At 39.4% G+C, this 21,001-nt stretch overlaps 1 protein-coding gene across 1 annotated transcript in view; it reads right to left on the reverse strand.

Moving 5' to 3' along the window:
* FIG4 (FIG4 phosphoinositide 5-phosphatase) overlaps window positions 1-21,001 on the reverse strand; it is a 135,733-nt gene that overhangs the window by 99,954 nt on the left and 14,778 nt on the right. The window contains exons 2-4 of the mRNA XM_057739105.1: window positions 11,207-11,305; window positions 9,676-9,799; window positions 3,263-3,419 (exon numbers count right to left, since the gene is read on the reverse strand). Of these exons, the coding sequence (XP_057595088.1) occupies window positions 3,263-3,419; window positions 9,676-9,799; window positions 11,207-11,305 (380 nt within the window). The remainder of the gene's footprint in view (window positions 1-3,262; window positions 3,420-9,675; window positions 9,800-11,206; window positions 11,306-21,001) is intronic.

A 21,001-nucleotide genomic window follows, 5' to 3' on the forward strand; every position in this document is an offset into this window, starting at 1 on the left:
TTTTCATAGCTTAACATATACTTATATATACATTTATATTTGTAAACACACTCATTGAAAATGAGGAAGTCAGTTCATAGCTGTTGAAGGGATTTCATCTGGAGTGATTTCTAAGTATCCTGATTGTCGCTTGAGACCCTTACCTTCACAGTTTGACCTATTCCTCATCACTGATTATGCCAGAGAGGGAAAGTCATGTCCTTACATACACAGGGCACTCAGACTTTGGGCAAGACAGAAGTAAATACTATTCTTGTTTTCACAATATGCGTTGGAAATTATTTGAGGTTGGAGAGAGTGGAGGAACAAAAACGAGACACATGTTTGTGGGTCACCATAATTTTAAGTTGGAAAGTTTTTAAACTGAAAAAACAAAGTATAGAATAAAACATCCATGTATCTACCACTCAGGATTAATAAATTTTAACGTGTTTTCATATTCATTTCAACTTTTTAAAGACACTGATCACAAATGGGTATTTGTCAAATATATTTTTTACAAATATGTTTAACAAATTCAAGATAATCATAGTTTTTACCAACAGTATTTTAATGTGCTGAATTGCTCTAGCAAATTTTCTAATGTTGATCAACCATGCATTACAGGGGTAACCTCTCTTGTCATTTTGTATGAAATGCTTTACAGTACTTTATTTCCTAATATTACACCAAATATTTTTACTTGAATGCATTATTGGATTACATAGTTTTGTAAGTATGGTAAAAGTTTACCTATCCAGTAATAGTATAAGTACACCTCTAACAAGCTACTAATATAATTGTATCTTATTCTGGATAATGTCCATTTACTACACAATATTAAAAAGATAATTTAACTCTTTAAAGATAGTCAAATCACTATATAAAACGACATAATTTGTTTTACTATTCTCAGCTAAAGAGTCATAAAAGTGAGGCTTATAAATAACAAATCTCTTCAAATTTTTCCCATGCCTTGGATTCATATGCACTGGTCTATCTGATTCACTTTTTTAAATAGCTGAAGTATAGTTGATTTACAATGTTTCAGATACACAGCAAAGTGATTCAGTTACATATACACACACACACACACACACACACACACACACACACACACATATTCTTTCAGATTCTTTTCCATTATAGGTTACTACAAGATACTGAGTAGAGTTCCCTGTGCTGTACAGTAGGTCCTTGTTGATGTTCTATGTTATACATACTGGTGTGTATCTGTTAATCCCAAATTCCTAATGTACCCCACCCCTTCCACTTTGGTAACCACAGGTTTGTTTCCTCTGTCTGTGAGTCTGCTTCTGTTTTGTAAATAAGTTCATTTGTATCATTTTTTCAGATTCCTCTCGGATTCACTTATTTTTTTAATGTGAAGTTCCTTTTCTGATAGTAATTCTTTATTTCCATCCAAAGCTTTCCTTTTAGCAGCTTAAACAACATTTTACAATTGTGTTACTAGATGATGCTGATGATTATTTATTTTTTGGCTGCGTTGGGTCTTCTTTGCTGCACACGGGCTTTTTCTAGTTGTGGCGAGTGGGGGCTACTCTTCGTTGCAGTGCGCAGGCTTCTCACTGTGGTGGTTTCTCTGGTTGCGGAGCACAGGCTCTAGGCTCGTTGGCTTCTGTAGCTATGGCTCGCGGGCTCTAGAGCGCAGGCTCAGTAGTTGTGGCGCCTGGGCTCAGCTGCTCCACAGAACGTGGGATCTTCCCGGACCAGGGATCGAACCCGCGTCGCCTGTACTGGCAGGCAGATTCTTAACTACTGCGCCACCAGGAAGTCCCTCTGATTCTCTTTTAATCAATATGCTATGCCTGCCTGTAAGCTACATGATATACTTTCCTTCGGTTAGTGTAAGACAAAAGTCCACTTTATCTGGTAAATTCTACTTACCCTTATCTGAAACAAATTACTTTTTAAATTACCCCACTTCCAAATATCATCAAAGACAATGTCACAAAGGTCCAGAAAACCACTATGTAAGAGGGTCTTAAGCAAGAGAGCCACACCACCTTTAAACTTTGGTTCATGTATCTAGAACAACACTCTAAAAGTACAGGGTGTAATTAAAATCTAAACTGTTACCTTCCCTAAAAACTTAGAAACATGCCTAACTTTGTTCCATTTTAACCTTTATAATATTAAAATTAACCAATTTGAGTCTTTTCTCTATCAAGTTATTAATTTATTAATAGCCTTTCCCCACATGCCCAAGGTTCCAATAATCTCCCCAAAAAACTTTTTAAAGGTTTCAAATCCTTAGGAAAATTGGGGGAATAAATAGTATAATGAACAGCAGTATGTCCTTCCCCTGAATCCACTGTTGAATATTTCTCCTTAAACAGACATACATACATTCTCTCCTTAAATACACAAGTACATTTTATTTTTTTAAACCATGTACGGTAGGTAAAGAGCAGACATGATGACACCTCAGTCCTAAATATTTTATTCTATATCTATTATGAACAAGGACAATCTCCTAAATAACCACAAATCATTATACACCCAAAATTTAACACCAGTCCAATATCCCCCAGTGTACAGTCCATATACAAACTGTCCCAGTAAAGTCCTTTATGGGGGGGAGGGGTGTGTGTGTGCGCATGCACATCTGTGCACACCTGTACACACCTGTACACATGCATGCACATGTTCTAACCCAGGATCCAATAGACATTCAAGTGTTGCACTTCGCTGTGTCTACTCTGAAATCTAGGACAACTCTCCGGCTCTTCCCGCGTTTCACGACGTTGACATTTTTGAAGCGTTCGGGCCAGGGTCTCACAGAAAGTCCCACAATATGAATTTGTCTGATTATTTCCTCAAGCTTAGATTCAAGTTAAATATTTTTAGTAAGAAAACTACACAGGTAGTGGGTGTCCTTCCCATTGCTTCACGTTAAGAGGCAAATGGTGTCAGTTTTGTCTCATTCTTGGCGATGCTAGGTTTGATCATATGGTTCAGTGAGGCTGTCATTTCTCTCTCTTGGTAAATAACAGAGATCGTCATGGAGCGTGGCATACTGAGACTGAGTGAATATCCATTCCTCAATAGTAACCTCTCACCTAATGGTTTTAGCAGCCACTGTGGATTCTTGCCCAAATCAACTGTTTTGATGGAGGGTTTTTAATAGCCCTTGAACAAAAGGCGTAGCATTCTGAGCCAGTATTTTACACTTCAACAGAACATTTATAATCTTTTGACTACGTTTTGTTTTCTAATTGGTCTACCAGATTAAAAAAGAGCAGCTACCACCAGTACATACCTAGCTTCATCAGGGTGAGTGATCCGTACAGAATCATTGGGTATATAGATCATATTTGTATCTTCAACCTTATATATTGCATGACCTCCAATATCTGCCATCTTCCTCCTTTTGGTTATTAACACAATATAATAGCCTTCTAAAAACCTGACAAAACCTACACAACAACAACAAAAAAAAGATAAATACGTTTCTGATGAATGGATAAAGAAGGTGTGGTACATATATACAATGGAATATTACTCAGCTGCACAAGGGAATGAAATTGGGACATTTATAGAGACATGGATGGACCTAGAGACTGTCATACAGAGTGAAGTGAGTCAGAAAGGGAAAAACAAATATCATATATTAACACATATATGTGGACTATATAAAAATGGTACAAATCAACCCGTTTGCAAGGCAGAAATAGACACAGATGTAGAGAACAAACATATGGACACAAGGGGGGGTAAGTGGGGGGTGGGGGGAGAATGAATCGGGAGATTGAGATTGCCATATATACATTACTAATAAGAAAAAGAATATCACATTGTAAACTTTAAATATATGCAGTTTATTGTATGTTAAATATCTCAATAAAAGTTCTTTTAAAAAAAGCAAATACATTTCCTAAACTTTGTAATGGTTTTAGATACATATTTAAAAGGCAAGAGACTTTTGGCACATTTCCTACTTTTCCTCTCTATGATTTACAGCCATACAAATTTTTAGTTGTCTTAGAATTATTCTGACTTAAAAATACTGCTCTAAATAATCTGATTAAAGAAAGACCATATGTGTTAATATTCAGTAGCACTAAGTTCTCAGCAACACACTAGTTACCATACAGTCTTGGTTAAAAATGTTCTGGCTCCCAGGACTTTTGCTTTGGGAGTTAAAACTCTTGGTGGTTGGGGGAGGGGGTGGGGAACACTTCTGAACTGGCCAAGCTCCTCACTTGGCAGACCCTTTCCCCAGTGAAACAACCACAACTGGTAAAAATTATAAAAACAAAGCAAAACATTGAAAGTTTCTGGAAATTCCCCTAATGGCATACAGAGAAACACGTATTCAAGAAAATCTACGAGATCTTGGAAAGAACAGCAAGTCTGTGGCATCTGAACCGTAACTTGTTTCCCTTCTACACCCTTCTCCCAATTCAGTGTGACCGAATATCTACTCCCGGCAGGCATCACCAAAAAGACAGTACCCCCTCTCCCTCCCTAGGTCTCAGTCTAGAGCCTTAGTTTCTGCTCAGGAGGTGCAGGCCACCAGCATGTCTCATCCCGTCCAGCTCTGTGTTGCAGACGCTCTGTTTCAGGCAAGCAGATCTGAAACGGGCGGCTCCTTTCTTTGACCCAGCTCCTACTCAGAACGGAGGCTCTACCCCAGCACAAATACTGGATCCCTATCACCGCTGCTCACTCAGTGGATGAGTCAGATACAGTCACATACACCCGACTTCCTGTCAGAACCAATGGAGGCCAGAAGGCTGTGCGATAACATATTCAAAGTACTGAAAGAAAACCTCAACCAAGGATCTTACATACAGCATAACCATTTTTCAAAACTAAACTTTCTTATGTGCACACGTGGGTATGCTCACTCACTCTCTCCTTCTCTCTCTCTCTCTGAGTGTGACAGTCTATCAAGTCTGAGCTAGGATCTTGGTGCTATAAATTCTTGCTCTAGAAGAAGCAAATACCCAATGTATGTGTCTTCTTATTCTTAGCTGACAAAAAAGAAAATTAGTAATTCAATATAAATGTAAATAACATAACATAAATGAGCCAGGATATATAAGAGAAAGATACCTCAAGGATTTTATGAACCAGGCTACTGCTATTAAAACAGTGAAAATACGTCTATTGTAGAGATTCACGAAACACATTTTTAAAAAATGTTATGTATGCTCCTCCCCGCCCCACCTTGGAGACTAGCCAAAAGTTCCCCTCCTAAAGCTAAAGGACATACGACAGGAAAAAAAAACTCATGTCAATCTCCTTAAAAGCAAGTTAGGAAGCAGTTGTCCTTTTAGAAGGCTAAAACCTACAAAAGTAAGGGTCTTGGAAGCAGCATAAAAACACCCAGAAAGAGAATCTAATTGAGTTTAGTAACAAATATTTCCAAGATGAATGAGTCTCCCTTTTGTTCTTGCTATATATTTTTTATACCAAAAAAAACCCCTATCTGTAATTTCTCCCAACCTGCATTCCAACTGAATTTCAATTTTGTGTTTTCAGCTCTAGACTACTTATTTCATCCTACATGTCCCTTTATAATTTTAATAAATGTACTGCACAAAAGAATATTTTCTACCAGCATAAATGCTTTCAGCATATTATGAGATTATTTTCTTTTTCCTTTTTAATACCAACTGGAAATGTCACTCTTTTTAAAAAAGGTTCCTATCAAATATAGCCAACAATTAAAAGGCTTCAGTTTGGCACAGACCTCTGTCAAGAGTCAGCCTATTCATCATTTTAACACACTGAAAACCGGAACAAGTTTTTTCCTCTCCATTCTATGTACTTCTGATCCCAGACCAATTTCCCTGAGTACTTTCTAGAAGCCTAGATGACAGTCATCATGCAAAAATTATTTCTCTCTAAGCAGAGACAACTGTGTCATTTGAGATGGACACCAAGCAAAGTAAATAAAAAAGGACCGTGAGAGAGGATGGAGTGGTGTGGAGTTCTGGTGGCTGGAGAGGACCCACAAGCCCACCAACAGGAAAGAGGGCAGTATCCTGAAGAGGGGTCAACATGTCAGCTGGTCATTATCTTAAAAGCCTTTGGGGAGAGCAGCACTCTGGCAGAGGAGTATCAAACACAACACGGGACCAAAGGGACTCTCTAACACCAAATCTATTGTTCCCTTACTAGTCTGAGGCTCACCCTTTACCGTTGTTTTCCCTATACCTTGGCTCTGCAATCCGTTTCTAAGGGTGTTACTTTAAAGAACAATGAAGCCCATCACTTAGTCTGCTATAAGGGCACTTATTCTACCCCTCCCCTTCTGTGTACCAGCAGCTTAAAAGAGTAACCTCTGACAGGGGACACAGGCAGAAAAGGGACATCTATCAAAGGGGCTGGATGGTCACAGAGCTGAGAGTAGTAAGGGCTACAGACCACCAGCCGCCGACTCCATCCACCTGCCCCAGGACCAGATAAAACAACTCTGCAGGGGACGCTCATGATCCCATCCAGTGGTTTCCCAAACCTCCTGCTGGCTGCCAAGTAACAATGGAGCAGGTCAGAAATGGGAAAGGTAGCTACAGGACAGGATCCGTCCATGTCTAGGGACCGGTGATGGTCCGTGAGCGTTTGCTACCAGCCCATGCAAAGACAAGTAAACAAATTCAAAGTACAGGTTTAGAAACATCTGAGTTCATGATCAACGAAGTTGCCTTCAACAGGCAAGACTAATTTGGGTATCACTGAACTTCTGTGATGAATCATATGTAGTCCCAGCGGAAGACATGTCACGCACAGTAGGAGCCCGTGCTGGTCTGCGACACGTTGCTAGAAAAAAAATTGGTCCTTTACTACAGACAGTTGAGAAGCACTGCTCTAGATTCTTACAGATTGTGAATTAAATTAACCATGATAACAGCCTAAAACATCCCAGCAAAAACACTATCCACAAACTAAGCATGCTGAAAAAGTCAAGAGAGAAAACATTTCAGTCACAGAACAGAAGACAACCATTGTGAACTGTCACATGTGTATTATTTTGACAACCAGACTAAACATTTTTCCATGCTAAGCATTTTGTGTTTTGCTATTTCAGTAGCCCTCCTTATTTCTAAAGTAGTACTAGACAAATCATAGCCTTTTATTAACTCCCTATTTACTCTTCAAAGGTTCTAAGCTTCATTTACATGGTTGAACTAGAATACATAAAGTGCATTTCAATGAAAATAATAAATGCCTACTTAGTACATTACTGTGTCCTTTTATTGACAGGTCAGTCTTTTAGTGACTTCACCATCAAGGACAGTCTCAAAGAGGCCTCAAATTGAGAAAGAAATTGCTACCAAAATATCTAAGAATGCCACCAAAGAGAAACAGGGAAAAACCTTCAGCCCCCACCCAAAGTTTATTAATCAATACTTGTGTATAAAATGAGTATCTGGCTATAAACTTGGTTATCAATTTATTAAAATAAAGCTTTGGTTTTACAAGCTTAGTTATCAATAGATTTAAAACAAGACAAGGAATATTGCTAAAAGCAAATATGCCCAGAATAATGAATGATGAAAGTACCATTAAAACGACACAGTGCAGCGTCTATAGGCCACTTAACATAAGGACAAACTGCCCAATACAACTCCAGAACACCCAAGGACAGCTATTTTTAAACAGTTCAATAACTGATCTTCAATTCGTTATACTTAATCATCAAGGAAGGTTCAATTTTGAATAATTAACCCTGGCTAATGAGGCATTCAAGATTACATACACCTTAGGAAATTCCCATTTTAAAAAGTTGTAATAAAGTATCAGCATTTAAAGGAATGAGTTTAACCTATTAAGTTCTTAAGCCTACTGTATTTAAGACATGCTTTACTTCCAGTATTTTTCTTTGATTTAACATATAAGTAACAAAGTGGAATTTAACACATATGGAATGTATGGAATTTAAACACATGAACTCACGTGATATACACCGACACGCACATGCCCACAAATACTTATCCACTAAACAAGAAACCTCAAGTGATTTATCAAGACTGAGCAGAGGTACAGAGAAGATGCCAGTCCTGTGGAGAAGACACCAATCATACCCACCACTCTGGACCTTCCCTGGCAGTTGCCTAAGACACAAAATGGACCTAAAAGGATTACACATGAAGGGCTCTGAGAGCACACTGAGAAAAACAAATTTCAAATATAGCAGAATATGCATAATTGAAGTCTCAACAAATATAGAGCCACCAAATAGAAAGTGCTAATCAGAAAAACGAACATAAGAATATGAAACTATACAGCGTAGTTCAGACCATATTAATTTTGTTAACATCTATAGACACCAATCACTCAGTCAATACTGCATACAGTCCAGCAGGTTTAAGAAGCAGAGAGATAATTTTGCAAGTGTTAAAAAAAAAAAAAAAAGACTCAAAATAAGGCTCTGCCAGCAGGGAAGCTGGGATACAACGGCCCTCTGCTTGGCTTCCAAGGCTCCAAGTGATCTGGCCTCACCCGACTACTTGCCAGCACCCCAGGATCCATGGGCATCTTCGTGCCCGCATCTCTGCTGTCACCCCTACTGGAGCGCTCTCCTCCCTTCCCCACATCCATCCAAATCTTGCTTGTCTTCCAGGGCCCAGCCTGAGTCTCTCCAGGAAATCTTTCCTGGTCATTCCACATACAAGTAATCTACCTCTTATGCAATCTCCAGTACCATTTAACCTTGACTACACAGCTGGGCTCTTAATTCTAATCCTGGAGTCGTTACACGTGCACTGGATTTTCTCCCCCATCCTAGTCCAATCATCCTTAGACTTCCCAGGACAAACCCAAGGTACAGCAAAGACGGCCATGCGGGACAACGCACCAGAGGAACTGTGGGACATCTCACACACGCCCCACAAGCCGGACCACAGGCTCCTTAAAGGCCAAGGCCATGCCTATATTTGTTCTTGAATAAAGACGTTATAATAGGATTTGGGGAAGAGATTAGGTAAAATTTAACTGAAGAGGCTCAAACCAAAGCAAAACCATATGTAAAGAGAGAAACATCAAGTCTGGACTGTGAAGCAGACTCAAGGTCTCATTTCCTTGAAAGCAATAAAGTTTGCAGAGCTGTAGATTGCTGTGTCCAGAAACCCGTTATCTGAAGCTCTGCATTTGAGCTGTCAATCAAGGCTGCTTCTCTGCATCAAAATGACTTAGATCATCCAGGCAAGAGGGGGAGGTTTTCTCTTACTGACACAATTTTAAAGAGCAAAGTTTCTGACAGTCTGTGATTTTAGAGAACAAAGTTTCTCAGTGAGTAAGAAAGCAGCTGTCATTCAGAGAAGGGGGTTATGACACTTTACACTGCAGCACGTCCTTGGGAGAAATTCCTCTTAATTTAAAATCTGGTTTTACCTGTATCTGTTTCTCCAGCTGATGTTTACAGTCCAAGTCAATTTGTGCTTTTTTATTCCTTTTATGCTTTTTTATTGAGCCAGACTCCTTAAAGGTCCGAATCATCGCTACATTTGTGCATATCTTATATGAAACTAAGCACAGTCCTAAGCACACAGCAGATGCTATATAAAGGCTGTTTGACACCTGGTTGATAGATGATTAAGTTTTAAAAAACCAAAGTCACAAAGGTTTATAAACCTATATAAATATAAGCCTTGCAAACTATCTTCAAGTAGTCTTTGTAGAAAAAAAAAAAAAGAGGTCGTAAGAGGGAGGCATGTTTCTTACCTACAACTCCGAAAGCTGAAACAGCTCGAAATAACCCGGAGGATCCTTTCTGTCCCATCTTTGTCCTATTTCCCAGATCCAGACGGCCAAGAAGTTCTCGCACTTCTTGTTGAGTATATACATGCTAGGAATAAGCAAGTTTAATCTGTAATGCTGTGCTCACTTTTTAGATTCATTATTTATCCCTGAAAATTAAAAGGTGCCTACAACTTTACATCATTAGCTATTTCACAGAGAAGTATACAATAGTGTAGGACTGAGCTACAATTTTAAAAAGCCAACAAAAAATTAGTTAAGGGTGGTTGCTGGATCACATGTTGCTGTACTAAAAAGGTGTTTCAAAACCTTATCTTCTGGACCAGAGATTCAAAGAGTTAAGGGATCCACAGAGAAGCTTCAAGAAATTGATAAACCCCTTAAAATTGTATGCAAAGTTTTGGTTAAATGTGTGTATGTGCATTCTTATGAGAAGGCCCATAGCTTTTCTTAGACTCTCAAAGAGATCCCTGATCAACCACTCCTACCCCCAAAATAAAGCCAAGAATCATTACATTATATTAATAAAAAATCCCAGATGCTGTGTGTGTTGGGAGACTGGAGGGACCCTGACACTCTAGAATATAGGAAGTCACAAAATACAACTTATTTCAAATTATTATAACATAGAAAATAGTTTTGCAAAAAGCTTAGTAAAAATGGGTTCCAAACTACAGCTACTAATATATTGGAAAAACCAGGCATCTACATGGATTCAGAAATAGTCACAGACAGGAACTTCAATACAAAGGGTCCGTTAGGGGCTCTCATAGGAGAGTTAAAATGAACTGTTCAAGGACTTCCCTGGCGGTCCAGTGGTTAGGACGCCGAGCTTCCACTGCAGGGGGCATGGGTTTGATCCCTGGTTGGGGAATTAAGATCCCACATACCGCAAAGCACGGACCAATTAAAAAACAATTAATTGTTCAATTCCACCTTACTGTATTTCTCTTTTGACTAAAAGCCTCATATTTTTGTGCCACCTGAATTAAGTCTCTGTGTTCCCAACTCTGGATAATACCACATCTGGATAAGAATAGCTTAACATTTCTCCAGCAAGTCATCAGAAGAGACCCCACCAGTCATTTTTGGCAGCATAATAAAAAGTGTGCAGTAGAGAAGTCCTTTTTGACTTCAAGTAGCTTCATATTAAAGCAGAGTAATAAATAATCTTTGGTGGATGCAACATTAAGAGTTACACTGAATCCTTAAAATGGCACCCCTTTAAGAAATACATGCACTATCTTACCCAGAGTTTGCTTTGTAAAACAAATCAAAATGAGGGACAAAGTGTAATTCTGGCATGCTTTCCGATACCAGTAATTTCTAGAAACCAGATTAGAGATTCAAAGTCTAGCCAACCATGAAAAATTGTAATTTTTAGATGTATGATAAAAAAAAAAGTATATATCACTAGCAGCTGCAAGGATATTTCATATCCTTCAAACAACAAGTACAAAATTTCTGTTTGTGTTCAGGTTTTCAAGATACTTACCCTATCATCAATTATAACCAAATCTTTCGGTTCTGTTCTATCAATTTTCAAAACACGATATTTTGTTTCTGCATGATTGCTTCCAACGAGAAAGTATCTCTATAAATAAAAAGAAATGTCATTAGTTTTTTAAGGCAGTTTGCCTTATACATATTTGATAATCACTTCAGTTTTTCAAATTAAATACATTAATAAAGTTGGGTTACTTTTTTTAAAAGAAATATTTCTGTTAAGTATAACTGGCAGATTAAAAGGTCAACTGATTCTAAACGGCTGATTCTAAAAGGTCAACTTTAAAATTGAAATATTCGTAGTGGTATCATGATAACCATCAGTCTGATATTTAAAATGTACCCAGTAACCAGGTCAGATGAATTTAATTCTATTACACAGAGATTAACCTAACTGATTGGAGACTGATGTTTAAACTTTGCTGGGAAGGAGCCGCTCTGGTAAGAATTAGAAAGCTCAACATATAATTAGGAATGCTTAGACAATTATAGCTATTAAAATATTGATGTTTTATCAGATAAATCTTTACAAATTTTCTGTAGAAGACTAAAAATGACTTTAATATAGCAAGTATAAAAATCCACCCCAAATTACTATGAAAGATTAAAATGAGTGTACTTTCCCAAATGGCTTTTTATAGATAAGCTACAGGAAATAATTACTATTCTTTCTTTTCTGAAACACTTCCTTGCAGCATTACACCTGAACGCATTAGTCTTCTTAAATGAATACTGAGAATAAAATAATAAAAATACAGAAAAGTAATTATCCTACATTCAAAGAAATGCTTTTAAGAAAACCTAACAAAATGAATAATTAGAAATGAAAAAGGAGAAGTAACAATGGACACCTCAGAAATACAAAAGACCATGAGAGACTAACTACTACAAGCAACTGTATGCCAATAAATTGGACAACCTGGAAGAAATGGATACATTCTTAGAAAAGTACAATCTTCCAAAACTGAACTGGGAAGAAATAGAACATATGAACAGACCAATCACAAGCACTGAAACTGAGACTGTGATTAACAATCTCCCAACACACAAAAGCCCAGGGCCAGATGGATTCACAGGTGAATTCTATCAAATATTTAGAGAAGAGCTAACACCTATCCTTCTCAAACTCTTCCAAACTATAGCAGAAGGAGGAACACTCCCAAACTCATTCTACAAGGCCACCATCACCCTGATACTAAAACCAGGCAAAGATGTCACAAAAAAAGAAAATTACAGGCCAATATCACTGATGAATATAGATGCAAAAATCCTCTACAAAATACTAGCTAACAGAATCCAACAGCACATTAAAAAGATCATACACCATGATCAAGTGGGGTTTATCCCTGGGATGCAAGGATTCTTCAATATATGCAAATCAATCAATGTGATACATCATATTAACAAACTGAAGGATAAAAACCATACGATAATCTCAATAGATGCAGAAAAAGCTTTTGACAAAATTCAACATCCATTTATGATAAAAACTCTCCAGAAAATGGGCATAGAAGGAAATTACCTCAACATAATAAAAGCCACATATGACAAACCAAGAGCCAAAATCGTCCTAAATGGTGAAAAACTGAAAGCATTCCCTCTAAGGTCAGGAACAAGACAATGGTGTCCACACTCACCATTATTATTCAACATAGTTTTGGAAGTGTTAGCCACAGCAATCAGAGAAGAAAATGAAATAAAAGGAATCCAGATTGGAAAAGAAGAAGTAAAATTGTCAGTCTTTGCAGATGACATGATATTATACATAGAAACCCTAAAGACTCTACCAGAAAACTGCTAGCACTAATCGATGAATTTAGTAAAGTAGCAGGATACAAAATTAATGCACAGAAATCTCTTGCATTCCTATACACTAACAATGAAAGAGCAGAAAGAGAAATTAAGGAAACGCTCCCATTTACCACTGCAACAAAAAGAATAAAATACCTAGGAATAAACCTGCCTCAGGAGGCAAAAGACCTGTATGCAGAAAACTATAAGACACTGATGAAAGAAATCAAAGACGATACAAACAGATGGAGGGACATATCACGTTCTTGGATTGGAAGAATCAATATTGTGAAAATGACTATCTTACCCAAAGCAATTTACAGATTCAATGCAATCCCTAACAAATTACCAACGGCATTTTTCACAGAACTAGAACAAGAAATCTTACGATTTGTATGGAAACACAAAAGACCCCGAATAGCCACAGCAATCTTGAGAGGGGAAGATGGAGTTGGTGGAATTAGGCTTCCTGACTTCAAACTATACTATAAGGCCACAGCGATCAAGACAGTATGGTACTGGCACAAAAATAGAAAGGAAGATCAATGGAACAGAATAGAGAACTCAGAGGGAAACCCAAGCACATATGGGCAGCTTATCTTTGACAAAGGAGGCAAGAATATACAATGGAAAAAAGACAGCCTCTTCAATAAGTGGTGCTGGGAAAACTGGACAGCTACATGTCAAAGAATGAAATTAGAACACTTCCTAACACCATACACAAAAATAAACTCCAAATGGATTAAAGACCTACATGTAAGGCCAGACACTATAAAACTCCTAGAGGAAAACATGGGCAGAACACTCTATGACATCCATCAAAGCAACATCCTTTTTGACCCACCTCCTAGAATCATGGAAATAAAATCAAGAATAAACAAATGCGACCTCATGAAACTTAACAGCTTTTGCACAGCGAAAGAATCCATAAACAAGACTAGAAGGGAACCCACAGAATGGGAGAAAATACTTGCCAACGAAGCAATGGACAAACGATTAATCTCCAAAATATACAAGCAGCTCATGCAGCTTAATACCAAAAAAGCAAATAACCCAATCCACAAATGGGCAGAAGACCTAAATAGACATTTCTCCAAAGGAGACATACAGATGGCCAACAAACACATGAAAAGATGCTCAACATCACTAATCATCAGAGAAATGCAGGTCAAAGCCACAATGAGGTATCACCTCACACTGGTCAGAATGGCCATCATCAAAAAATCTAGAAACAATAAAAGTTGGAGAGGGTGTGGAAAAAAGGGAAGTCTCCTGCACTGTTGGTGGGATTGTAAACTGGTACAGCCACTATGGAAAACAGTTTGGAGGTTCCTTAAAAATCTACAAATAGAACTACCATATGACCCAGTAATCCCACTACTGGGCATATACCCAGAGAAAACCATGATCCGAAAAGAAACAAGTAGCATAATGTTCATTGCAGCACTATTTACAATAGCCAGGACATGGAAACAACCTAGATGCCCATCAACAGATGAATGGATAAAGAAGATGTGGCATATATATACAATGGAATATTACTCAGCCATAAAAAGGAATGAAATGGAGTTATTTGTAGTGAGGTGGGTGGACCTAGAGTCTGTCATACAGAGTGAAGTAAGCCAGAAAGAGAAAAACAAATACTGTATGCTAACACATATATATGGAATCTGAAGAAATGGTAGTGATGAAACCAGTGACAGGCAAGAGTGGAGATACAGAAGTAGAGAATGGACTTGAGGACACGGGGCTGGGGTGAGGGGCAAAGGGGAAGTTGACACGAGGTGAGAGAGTAGCACAGACATATTTACACTACCAGCTGTAAAATAGATAGCTAGTGGGAAGTTGCTGCATAACAAAAGGAGATCAACTTCATGCGAGATGCCTTGGAGGGCCAGGACGGGGAGGGTAAGGGGGGAGTCGCAGGAGGGAGGGGATATGGGGATATGTGTGTAGATGCAGCTGATCCACTTTGGTGTACCTCAGAGACGGGTACAAGAGTGTAAAGCAAATATATTCCAATAAAGAGTTTAAATATATATATATATATATAAAACACACACAGTTCCTTTGAAGTGACACTTTCAACAGTGCAAAAATTGAGAACACATTGCTATCATCAACTGGTATTTAACCATCTCATTGGTCACATAAGATACAGATACACAAAGCAATTAAATAACAAATAAGATTCTCTAGATTAATGGCGTATCTGAAGTATGTAGACCATAGGAATTTAGAGCAGGAAAGATTATTGCTGAGTACTATAGATGCAGAAAACGTCAGAGGAGTTAGGACTTTAACTGAGGCTTAAAGGATGGGGAAGATTTTTTAAAGTAAGATTTTATAACAGAAGATATGTATAACAGAAGATGAGTACTTGGTTATACTGTTTTCATGCTAAATCTGTAGAAACAACCCTTGTTAGAGGAACAAGAGTAAGAAGAAGATGCTCCCAAAACCCCTAACACAGTGAACAGTGTTGAACACGAAGAAGGGACTCAATGAGTGTTACTTCCGTTTCTCTGCTTACTTTTTACCACATCAGTGAGGCCACGCTGTTGCACTGGAGAAAAAGACCCCAAAAAAGGGGAAAAAGAAATACCCCCGAGGAAAAAAAAAAAAAAGCATGTGCAGGACCAGAATGGAACCAGAGTGGGAAAACAAACAAATCTATCAGTAGTGAGTCTTGGTCCTCAGGAGAGAAGAGCACGCGACAACAGAGGTCTGAACTGGACGTGATGACAACACAGGGCACGTCACTCATTTGGGGAGAGTCAGAGCAAGCTACCCAGAGAGGCTGCTGTTGTCCTGATGCCGAGTGTGGCCTTGAAGGACCTCCAGACAGGACTCGATGGACTGAGCCAAGACAGGGCGAGTGACACCACCCCCTCCTCTTGCCCCCACCAAAGCACTTTTGCTTATATCTGAATTTAGCACATCCTTCTGGGTGCCTTGTCTAAACTTGTTTGGGGCAAGTCTGCCCTCTTCACCTGAATGTAAGCAGCTCGGGAGTCTGGGGCTAACCCCCTAATCCCCGTGGTTTTTAATCCTATTCTAGTAGCACAATCTGCTTCCACAGGCAGGCACTGGGTAAGTGTTAAGTGAGAGAACAGCCACTTACCACAGACTAATCATTTAATCTGCTGGGTAACTTTCTACAACATTTACCCATTTTTTGGTTAACTACACAGAAGGACAGCCCTTTTACGTCAACCACTCGGTAAGGAGGCACACATCACAGCTTTAAGAGAGGTAAACTCTCTGACTGGAATTCCTAGAATTTCAATAGATCCGAGGAAATCTAAAGATGAACTGCAGTAGGACTATGACTATTTTCTGTAATAAAAAGACGTATAATTCCTGGGATGCCAGTAGACAAATGCACTATTGGCCTTCGGAGCACACACACAGGAGGGCAGATCTACACCTTCCTTATCCAGACCCTTCCGTGAAGTCTTTACTCCACGAAGCAGAGGAGCCAAGGCAAAAATCCACAGAATTCAGAAGCAGATCGGAGCAGGGAGAAAGAAAGGCAAAGCAGGATAACTATCCGCATTCTCTTTTAAAGTGGTCTAAGCAGCTTGAAAATGTATGTTGCGGAGAAGAGCGCCCTCTTGTGGAGCCAGTTGCGTGGGACAGCACGCCACCGCGCTCAGCTGTGCACAGAACCACCCTCCTGCACTGCCCTCTGGTGGGCGGTTCACCATCCACTTTCACACCAAATTTTTAAGAGGTAACTTTCCCGTAAAGGCCTTATTTCGACTTGGTTTTATTTCCTTCCTGTTAAATAAATCAAATAACTATGCATAGCCTTAGGCTTTATTATGTTTACTAATATGCTTCAAAATGAATTTCAGCATTTGGGGCCTTAAAGATTGCCCTGAAATATCTTTTCCTTTAAATTCTTTTCCACTGCTGATTTTTTCTAATTTTTTTATTTTGAAAAATCTTCAAACCTGCAGTAAAATGAACAGAACAGTAAAATGAAAACCCGTATGCCACTCACCTAGATTCACCAATTGTTAACATTTTGTTGCATTTGTTTTCTTCCTTCCTGAGATAAGCTCTTTTTCCTCCTGAACTACGTGAAAAATCAGTTGCAGGTATCATAACACATCATCCCTAAAAACCTCAACTTGTATTTCCTGAAAACAAGGACACCCTCCCACATAATCCTAATACCATGGATACAATATTACCTACATACAATCCAGCAAATTTCCCCAAATATCCCAATAATATCCTTTATAGGTGGCTAGAACAAACAAACAAAAACTACAGAATCCAATCAAGGATCCTGCATTGCACCAGGTCTTTTTTAAATATCTTTTAAGCTAGAACAGTTCCCTTGCCTTTACTTGCAAAGATTTTGAAAACATTTTTAAAGAGTCCACATTTTTAACACCAATTTTCCTGGTTTCCTATTGACATCATTCATTTGGCCATTTACCAGTGAATGTCTCTATGTGCCGGGCACTGGGCTAGACACCTGAGGGTAAAGATAAATTGAAGATATATTTTGAGCATATAACTTGCTAATGGATTCTACCGGGAAAAAAGGAGTAATCAATCCAAATACTTTTGCTTGATGAGCAACTAGCTAGATGGTGGTGCTACCTACTGATGTAGGGTTAACTGGAGAAGCAGCAGGTTTGAGGGAAAACCAAGGGTTCTGTTTACAACATTCCCTAAGGGATCAAGTGGGAACTGAGTCTGGAGCTCCTCAGAGAGATCTCAGAGGGCCTCATCAGCACATAAATGACATTTAAAGTGAAGCCATGGGATTGGATTAACCTACTAGGGGAGTGAAGATAGAGACAGAGACCAAAAACAAAAAACAACAGCAATAACAACAACAACAAAAAAACCCCAAAACAAAACAAACAAAAAAACCCTAGCTTGAGGCACTCTAAATAAAATTATTTAGAGGCTGAATTTGGAGAAGGAAACTGCGGGGAAGACTGAGAGTTAGGGCCAGTGATTAAGAAAAACCCCAAGACAGCTGGAGACATCAAAGCAAAGGGAGGAGATAATTTGGAAAAGAAGAGAGTGGTCCCTGCCACATCAAATGCTGCTGAGAGGTCGAAAGAGATGAGAACAAAGAAGTGCCCGGGGGCCTGACAATAGGAGCTTGTGAGTGACCTTTCCAGGGGCAAGGGGCAGGTCTCCGTGATGAGGGGGGGGCAAAACACATAGCAGAGCTGGGTGAAGAGCAAATGGGTAGCCTTCTAGGTAAAGATGGAGGAGTGAACTCCTCTGTTCCTTCTAAAAACCTTCCTAAAATCATAGTAAGGTTTTTTATGGTCGCTTTTTAAAACAGAAGGCCCAAGGGCAAGAGATAGAGTGAAGTAGAAGCAAAAAAATCATGTGAAACTGAAAAGCACACCCAAGAAAGCAGCTGGAAGTCAAGAAGCCATCCAATTTACACTGCAGAACCTCCAGAGGCATGGGAATTTGTGGCATCTCTTATCTCTGAAGGTAGGAGTATAAATTTCAGAAAACTGAAGATAAAAAGGAGCTAGCACAAGCTTCTAAAGAGGGAAAAACAGGCTTCAAACTAAAGACCGAGAATAGCGTAACACTAGAAAGTCTCCACAGCAACACTGAAGATGGAACACAGGGACATAACGCCTTCAAATTTTTAAGGGGAAGTTCATTTCCATCTTTAATTCAACGTTAAACCTATCCAACCTGGAGATAGGATAAGGACATTTTCAGACATGCGTGGGCTCAAAAAATTGCCTGTCCATGAACCCTTTCTCAGGAAGCAACTGAAGGAGGTGCTCCACCAAAATGAGGGCATAAATCAAAGGGAAAAGTACAGGATCTGGGAAAGTAAAGGGATCACCACAAGAGAGGCTGGTGGATGATGGCGGCTGTGCTGGGGGCCTTGGGAGCAACCAGGCCAGATCTGAGCCACTGCTTCAAGAAGATGAAGCCAGTAAGAATACCTACCGTGTGAATGTGCTGAGAGGAGACTTACATATCTGGAAAATAGGGGTTAAATTCATTATAAGTTTTCAGTAATAAATAGGGATTGGGGGAAGAAGGAAAGGTCATCTCAAGTGCCAGCAGTCTGAAGTTCAAATGGCGAAGGTGAACAAGGAGGTAAATAAAATGCCCAAAAGCAACCGGGAAGGAAAAGGGAGCAGTAATTGGAGTGTACAGGACTTCCGTAAATCAGACATGAGACAGCTGGACTTCCTGAATGCATGCATACATGCAGCTGAGATGAACCAGCTCTGCTGGGGAGAACATCCGTGTGTGTTACACTTGTTGCGGGGGGCGGGGGTTAGGCAAGGATTGGGGTGGAGAATAAGGATACCAAAAAAAAAAAAAAACCACCTTAAAATGCTCATTAAGATAGAAGATGATCTGAGCTGGCTCTCTTCTGAAAGTTAAGTAACAAGAAAAAGCTTAAAATTTCGACATGTAGTTTTAACAGTGGTGACCTGGTTTGAAGATGAATGTCTTTCTAAAATATATACATGAACTCCAAATGGAATACAACAGGTAATCCACTTAACAGGAAATTTGGTACCTACTAACATTATCATCTCCTTTGATAATGACAGGCTAATTAATCACTCACTTTTCAGCTGTGGGAAGAAAAATCTGCTTTCTTGAAAGAGGAGACATCTTAGGTTGTCTGACAGCTTCAATTAATGTTAAACTTCACTTGAACTTTCAGAATAAAAGGTATTATTTTTAAAGATCATCACAAAGTTACTTCTCATAATCTTTAACGGTCTTGCAGGCCCGCCACCTGGCTGATTCCAGCAATTCCACAGCCAGTAACACAGCCCAGAAAAGGGAAGGAGCCTCTGATAGTCAGAGAAATGTCCTCAAGTTCACTCTTCACAGCTTCAGGGCTTTACTGACAGGAAAGTGTCAAATCCCCTCTAGAAACAAGTAGAAACTTTGTCATCTCTAACCACATCTTCTAAATCTGCTATCATCTCTGTGATTCTCTCTCCCACTTTATGTAATTTGGTTCCCAGCTCCAGTCCCTTAGTGAACCACATCCTATGCTGTCCTCTCCTATCCCCTAATTCCCAAATCAAGGCTAATATCAAAGCTAATTACATAAGCTGCATTTCTTGCGAAGTGATTCTTGCTTATTTTATTCTGTTTTGTGTGATGGGGTAGGGAGGTGGGAGAAGTTTCCTTAAATCCTTTTAGAACAAGGCAGGAATTAACTAAACACAGCGTATGTACATACACACTAACAATTTTGAGCTAGCAAGAGTAAAAACTATCTTAATAACTTCACTCCCACAAAACACAGGCAGATACAAAAATCTGCCACAATTCTGTTCAGCTACCAGTTTTAAAGTCAACCACTATGCATTCATTTCTTTGTTATGAAACGGTCACTTATTGCACTGCTAAGACCCCTATGGTATCATGTATGAAGCAAGGGCTACAAACTGGAGATCCATCTAAAGTAAACTGTGGTATCTTCCAGGATAACTTCAGGTTGCGAAATCTCCTCTGAGCAACTCCTAGGTGCCCTGGGAGGTGTGAGCATTGGAGCTGGATCTGGCCTTGCTTTATCTGTAGGCCTGGGTCCCCCGAGCCAAAGGACAACATGAAGGTGCTGAGTGCCAGAGAGGACAGGTAAAGTTGTAGAGGGAGCAGAACCTTCCCAAAGCCAGAACTGCACCTCCTGCATGCTATCTACCAACCCATCTCCCTTTCCTCTCCAAACAGTCCTCAAAACCCACCTCTAGGGACTTCCCTGGTGGTGCAGTGGTTAAGAATCCACCTGCCAATGCAAGGGGACATGGGTTCGATCCCTGGTCCCGGAAGATCCCACATGCCGCATAGCAACTAAGCCCATGCACCACAACTACTGAGCCTGTGCTCTAGAGCCCATGAGTCACAACCGCTGAGCCCATGTGCTGCAACTACTGAAGCCCTGCACCTATAGCCAGTGCTCCACAACAAGAGAAGCCACTGCAATGAGAAGCCCTCACACTGCAACAAA

Source organism: Hippopotamus amphibius, chromosome 6, assembly GCF_030028045.1.
Source record: "Hippopotamus amphibius kiboko isolate mHipAmp2 chromosome 6, mHipAmp2.hap2, whole genome shotgun sequence".
Taxonomy (NCBI): domain Eukaryota; kingdom Metazoa; phylum Chordata; class Mammalia; order Artiodactyla; family Hippopotamidae; genus Hippopotamus; species Hippopotamus amphibius.